General features: G+C 42.4%; 1 protein-coding gene across 7 annotated transcripts in view; it reads right to left on the reverse strand.

Annotated features, from left to right (window-relative positions):
• Positions 1 to 6,924, reverse strand: part of AP1S2 (adaptor related protein complex 1 subunit sigma 2) — a 32,379-nt gene extending 25,455 nt beyond the window's left edge. For 4 of the 7 annotated variants that reach the window (XM_085323181.1, XM_085323184.1, XM_085323185.1 and 1 more), the window contains exons 1-2: positions 6,801 to 6,920; positions 5,238 to 5,416 (exon numbers count right to left, since the gene is read on the reverse strand). In XM_085323181.1, coding sequence (XP_085179307.1) covers positions 5,238 to 5,416 — 179 coding nt within the window. In that variant the 5' untranslated portion in view covers positions 6,801 to 6,920. The other 3 variants (XM_085323183.1, XM_085323182.1, XM_085323187.1) reach the window with 3 other exon arrangements.
• Between the last annotated feature and the right edge of the window lie 217 nt (positions 6,925 to 7,141).

A 7,141-nucleotide genomic window follows, 5' to 3' on the forward strand; every position in this document is an offset into this window, starting at 1 on the left:
GTACACTTTCAAGTTCTGCCAACCACAGTTTCACAGAATAGACTACTGAGAAACAAAGCTGTCTGGTGGGCATCTAAACAGAAAATGGAGGCCTGGGTATCTATTATTATATGCAGAAAACATTTTTCAAATTTTTTCGAGTGGGAGCCATGACTAATATAGGACTGCCCAACAAAAGAAAACAAACACAGACCCAATATGCTTATTCTTCAAAAAAAAGGAAGAGTATGCACAAATTAATCATAATTGCAATGGGCATGTGCACACTGCAGACAAAGATACATATGTAAGACACTTTCTCAAAGACAGCCATCTGTTGAGTTCCCTCCCACCCTCAAAGGCCAGGGCTCAGAAAAAAATGTGTCAATATATATTCATGAGTAGAAAAACTAGAGATTTTTCTCAAGTCCAGAAGCCTGCATGAAGAGTGTCTACACACAAATGAGTRTATTTCTGTACCTGGGCCGAAAAAGTTTCCACTCTGCAGAAGTGTTATTTCTTCCAAACTAGCCCTCAGACACATCCAATGAAATGGCGAATCCTGGTAAGAACGTAAGTCATCCCACACTGAAAAGGAACTGTGGCACAGTCTATAAGGAACATTCTGCCCTTTTCCTTCCTATTACAATTTCTTGCCACAGTAGATATTATTAGCAGAATCCTCAATCCTAAGTCAGCTGCTTGCGCTCATTTACAGAAGTATTTTACAATAACCATACTATCCTTGTTAGAAAAGGGACAGCAAAAAACAGTAGGGGACTCACCCAAACTAAGACTGTAATAGGGACACAAGGGCAGAAAAGCAGCACAGGAAACATACTTACACAGATTCTTACCTTCAGATAGCTCCTTTTAGCATCTTCTTGTTAGAAGGAAACAAATACAACCTTCCTACAACAGTCACACTAACTCAGTAGTCAGAAGTCTCTTATTCGGTAGGCAATGTTTTAACCCAACAAAATTCTCCTCTRTTACTCAGCTCACAGCCAGATTTCATCATTCTGCTACAGGATATGATACAGATCAGGTCAGCATGAGCAGAGCATAACTTTTCAAGTCCCACTGATCCAGTTGCATTCTCCTACCAAATAAGAGACCACCACTTGAAGTCATCTCCGGAAGCATCATGACATAAAGCTGCAAGCCAAATGTCAGCATCTAAGTAGCTTTGCATGTAAATTCTAACTGCAGAAATTTAAAGCCTACAGAGTTTAGTAGGAGCAGAGCTGAACTGAAAATGACAACAAAGCTATCTTTAAACAGCAGGCAGGTGCTTCAGAGAGCTCAAGAATCTGRGGTTTGGTGATAGTTTGCCATGATTGACTCAGTGACAGCTATAACCACAGGAGTTGTGCTCAGCAAACTTTTTTCCTCCGTCAGAGAACTTACACGTTTCTTTAAAAGCATGACATTGACTCCAGGACAGACAGACTAGTTACTTACTATTTGTTTAAGGATACAAAAATCAATAATAATTATGACACCCAAGACACGTATTTCTTTCAGTTTCTAATTTCAAACCTAAAAAAAATATCCAATTGTTTTAGAAATTAACAAAGGCTGTGTAACCTTCTAAGAGGAAGCTTCCTTTCCTTGATCCTGAGTGATCATTCAAGTGATACAGAGCCAGGATATTCTACAAAGACAGTCCAATCAAATTAAAAAAAACATATCGAAGCACCCAGTTCAGTATAATTATTGCATTCAGTCAGTTTTACAGAGCTTCCTATTTGTTACACCATTTTTAACAGATGTAGTTGGAAGTTAAGATGTACATAAGGAAGGATACTGATCATGTCCATTACTGGGCACATATCATTAGACAGTTAAAATTAAAATACTTTGAGTTAGACACGTGCACTTGAGTTAGACAAGAGCAACACAAAAAATACTGCATTACGTAACTCCATACGCAGTATATAAAGAATCCTTGATTGAGTTACCAGTCAACAATAACTAAGTCCCATGATCTCATTATCTTCACTATCAAATGCTAATAAAGTAAATTTATGTAAAAAGTAGCTATTCTACAATTTCTAATTTTGATAGCAATATATCACACAATGAAAATAACATCAGAAGCTAAAGCTCTGAACAGCAGAGTACCTTAGAAAAAAAAAAGAAAAAAGCTGCCCATACACACATTCCTGTTTTTTCCTCCTCCCTCCTTTGCCCCTAACATTTCAGACTGCATGCTTCTTATCTTATTCTTCAGTAAAATATTGGAAATTTTAATATTTAACACCAATTCCATTGCCACAAGGGGAAAGCTGCACAAACTCTGACCCTATATGCCCCAATATTACTACTGGGGTAGTTTAGAAGGTAATAATATGTGAACAGTAATCATCTGACTGCTATCTGCAGATGACTCCTCCTCTATTGTAATGAAGTGCAATAGTTGCTGGCTTACTGAATTTTTTTCTGCAAATCACTTCAAATCTTTATTTGTGTCCTGAAGTAACAAGTTCACAACCTTTTTCAGTCTTCAGGTGTCCACTGACCTGAACAACTCTTTTCCATCCTAATTTATGAGCTATGTCAAATGCAGGGCCACCTTTCCATATTTTTTTTTGTAGCTATAAATAAATAAATAACTATAAAGACAACAACGACCAGTCCAATTCTGCAACCATAATTGCAATTGTATAAATGCTGCATGTATTAAACTTATGAAAATAAAAAGTATTCATATACATTTACATGGATTTTAAAAACATTTTGCTCTATCTTCTTGAAGTTTCATTCAGAAAGTGTCCTATACAAATGATAAGGATGAAGTGCTACAGAACTACAGAGGCTAATCAAATATTCCAGCTTTCTTGACAACGTGAAATATCAGAATGCAGCTGAAGCTACTGACTTGTCAATTTTATATTTCAGTTGGTTTTGTTGCAAAAAGGCAAAAATTAATAAGAGCCCAGGGTATACCTTTAATATGGCCACCCAATCTTTGAGTTTGATAATTCTAACACATGAAACTTTGACAGTTGAGACTCTAAAACCAAGAAAGTTAAGTACTACACATCAGTTTCAGCAATTTAAGATCTGTTAATAGCAATATGCACAAACTTTAATAATTTATGTAAAAAAWCTTTTACATCAAAGGTTCAGCTCTTTGTTATAAATAGATCAGATGAGAATGCATCATAATAGATACGGTCCAGGAGCTTCTCGTCTGTTACCAACTGGGAGCAGCTTCTGCAACTTCATAAACCAGAGGCAAATGACATATCACCCCAAATGTTTGCAGATGTCATCTAGCTTTTCTTTCTTTGGCCACCCATGCTTCAGAAACTGTTGGACTCTAATTATTAAGGTTGTCTTCTTGGGATTATCTTCTTGAGCTAACAGATCTCCATTTTCAAAGAGATTATGCTAGTTGGTACTCATCAACTTTAATTAAGGTAAGATGACTGGAAAAATCTTTCCTGTAAAGCAGTAACTATTTTTATCAGATCACATGAATTTAAATGCACTATCACCTATTATACCCAATCCTTCTGGTGAAATTTTAGCCTAATGAAACTTGCCTACAAAAGCAAAATAGAATTTTTGAGCTAGTAATTACCTTGATAAAAGCTCATCTTAAGCAAAGATTTTATACGCTAACCGTACCAGACTGGTTCACAAACAGTGAAATAAGCTACTGCAGTCATCTGTGCCCACCAGCAGTCTAACAGATGGACTGTGGTCTACATCCAGCCCAAAATGGTCTACATACATCTACTAGTCAACTTTATTCTGCTCGACCATAGGCCCCACAGCATGCTACCACAATATATGAACACCACAACTTTGAGCATCTTTAACACCCAAACCTGAGTTTCCACCAGTTTTCTAGGCAAAGAAGGGCATGACAAGAAATAGTTAATAGTAGTAAATAAACAAGGAGGGAGGACAGCTGTGTAGACTTAACTCCCCACCAGAACAGCTACAGCTCTGCAATGCTGGGCAAGGAGGGGAATCCATCAGCCTATTCATGCCTTTTTTTTTCCCCCTCTCATCTAGTCCCATAAAATCCATCTGAAAGAGTACTTACATACATCATCACTTAAAGGAACACATAAAGAATTTAAGCCAGCTTGTCTGCATGTATGCACAATAAGTTTTTGCAAGCAAATCAACAGATAAAAAAAAACGGTGTATGCTTTCTTTAAGCATGACCTTATGCATTGCTCCTCTTCCTTCCCCATGTACGCATCCTTAGTCTTACAAGTGTAAGAGCACCACACCCAGATACATTGGTAACATTCACGTGCATGACATTACAAGTACTGATATATCAGATCAGGATATATAAAGGTCTGATCCTTAGAGAAAAGTTACTAACTCTTAATTTCAAGTCCAATTCTCTTTTTCTTCCCTTCAGAGAGAATATTGTACAGCACAGAAAYTACTTACTATATCAAAGAGAAATAAAATGCACAAACCTTTCAAAGTTTACATATAACTAGGGAAGGGAGTTAACYCAAGGTTTCATAGCATCAGCTTTAGATGGAAGAGATGCATTCTAGCAAATCAGGACAAGAATTAGTCATCTGTGCAGAAAAGTATTTTCACACTTCTACTCTGCACTACATTCTAAAGGGCAGCATAAAGCAAAAAGGTTCTGGTCACATACCTTTAGAAATGTTAGCGAACAAGTGAGAAATGAAACCAAAGCCAAAGAAAATTACATAGCACTTCCACCAAAAAGAAAGTTAGGTATGATTTCTCAWATTAGGAGATGTTCTTTCTTGTATTCCTAGCAAAGAAAATTTTTTACTCTAAAATAACAGAGTAATATTCTTATTTCTATGAACCTTTAAAAGCAAATTCCATTTGCAGATGATTTATGAAGTCATTGCCTGAGGTAAATGTTTACAAAATTTATTTTTATTACCTATTAAATCATGCACGCATGCTTCATATTTGTATACATTTATTTACTGTGGGCATCTAAATAGAGAATGAGTAAGAACCACTTCTTATTAAAGTAGAAGGAAATCTCATCTCTTTTCTTCAGCATATTTCTAAATGCATGAGTGATTTTCCACACATGAATGATTCTTACTTGATTATCAAATTAGATTTGAGGAAACACCCTCAAACTCTAACCTCCTCCATAACCAGCGGAGGGTGGGGAAGGAGAGAAAGGGGGAAAAAGGCAGTGAAATCAACCTTCACTATTTTCTTGCTACTTATTACATTGTTTGTGATATGTGGCAATTACGAGGTTAGTGAGACAGAACAACCTTTTGTAGACAATCTTCAGGTCTCTCCATTCCAGGAAGCTGCACATTTTCGGTTTGCGGGCTAATACTGTTTGAACAAGTTCCCTTGTGATTTTCTTCTTTTCTTTGTCAGATAATGGGACATACCACTTCTGAAGTCTCAGTTTCCCCTGACGACTAAAAAGCAACATAAACTGCATCTGTTGAATTGGAAGGAAAAAAAAAAGGATTAATCTCAATCTCTTAGTTTCATAAAGATTTTTATGAGGGGAACCAAATAGGAAGCAATATAGCCATCCAAAGCTCTAACTACATTAAGCATTTCTAAAGCAATGGCAAATATTATACAAGATTTAGAAGTATAAATAATAAAAGATTCAACTAAACAAGGTTAGTCATAGACAAGATAGAAGAAAGCATGCACAAGTTTCAGAAACAGATGTCAAAGCCACCCAACTGCAAACAAACCTAAATTTCAGACAAATCATGTCCAGTAGTGGTATAGTTGCATTTGCATTTACTACAGACAAGGATGAAAAGCAGCACAGCCATCTCCCCAAACTCCCAAACTCATTTTCAATTGACTGGATTACGGCCTTACAGCAAGAGCAATTTGCTCTTAAGATCTTTCTGAAAAGCCTCAGAATACTTTAAGAGGCATTAAACCTCCCAATGGAGAGTCCTATGGCACAGAAAGCCTTGCCTGCTCTCGTATTACACAAAAGCAATACACATTAAGCGCTTTTCCTGCAGTCCTACGTTCCAGGTCTTGCTTCCTCTAAAGGAGTGATGTTGCAGTTGTATTTTAAGAGGAACTTCCCGGCTATGTTTTTCAGTGGTTGCAACATTAAAGCAAATAGTATTTTTTTTCCTTTTTCCCCCTCACCCTTTTCGCTGAGTTATACCGGTCTGAGGAAGTTTCCCAAGCGATCACACAAGCGTGAAATACCACGAGAAAGCCGAGCCCAGTCCCGGGTGACAAGTCCCAGCGGTGGCAGCTCTGAAGCGCGGCGGTGCCGGGGCGCTCCCGGTGCCCGCAGCCGCCCTCCCCTCCGGGGGCACCGGCGCCACATCACTCCCTCAGCTCCCGCCCCGGCATGAGGGGACCCTCGCGGCTCCCGCTGTCCCCGAGCAGCCGCCGCGGCTCCTCCGCAGCCGGCAGCGGTGGCGGGCGGCACCGGTTCCGTCGCCTCGCCGAGGGGATAAGGGGCAGCTACAGGGCTGCGGGCCGACCCGCGAGGAGAGCAGCGCCCGCTCCCTTCCCTCGGCCGRGAAGCATCGGGCAGCGCCCGCCGCAGGCAGCTCCGCCCGTCCCGGCCCGGGTGCGGGGTTGGGGGGGGGGGACAGCGCTGCTGCCGAGCTGCGCCGCTGTATGTGCGGGGAGGGGGGGAGCTGGGAGCGCCGGCCGCCCCGTCCCTCAGCCGTTAACGGCCTCCCCCCGGGGCACCGCAGAGAAGGGGGGTCCGACAATTAGGGGCGTGTGGGGGGGGCACCTCCCGCTGTCCTGCCGCACCCCGAAGGCAAGGCTCCGCGCTCCGGCGCGGCGGGGGGAAGGCGAGCCCGTCCCCACGCGGCGGTGCTCACCGTGCCCCGGGGCGCGGGGAAAGGACGAGGAGGAGGACGCGGCACCGCTACCGAGGCTGGTGCTGCCGCCACGGCTGCCGAGCGGGACTGAGGGGAGGGGAGGGGAGGGGAAGGCAGACGCCGCCGCCTCGAGCCCGGCGCGGGCGGGCGGGAGCGCGCGCGCCGCCCAACGGCCACCCCCGCCCCGACCTGCCCGAGCGGGGAGGAGGGGAGGGGAGGAGCCCGGCTCGCGGACGCCGCTCCCGGGCGGCGGGGGCGGGGCCAGAGGGCGCCGCCGTTTCACTCTCCCTCCCCCACCCACGAACAAAACTTTATTAGCTCGCCGGCTCGCGGGAGAGGCG

This window comes from Rhea americana, unplaced genomic scaffold, assembly GCF_003343005.1.
Source record: "Rhea americana isolate MKP2758 unplaced genomic scaffold, rheAme1 scaffold_82, whole genome shotgun sequence".
NCBI lineage: Eukaryota > Metazoa > Chordata > Aves > Rheiformes > Rheidae > Rhea > Rhea americana.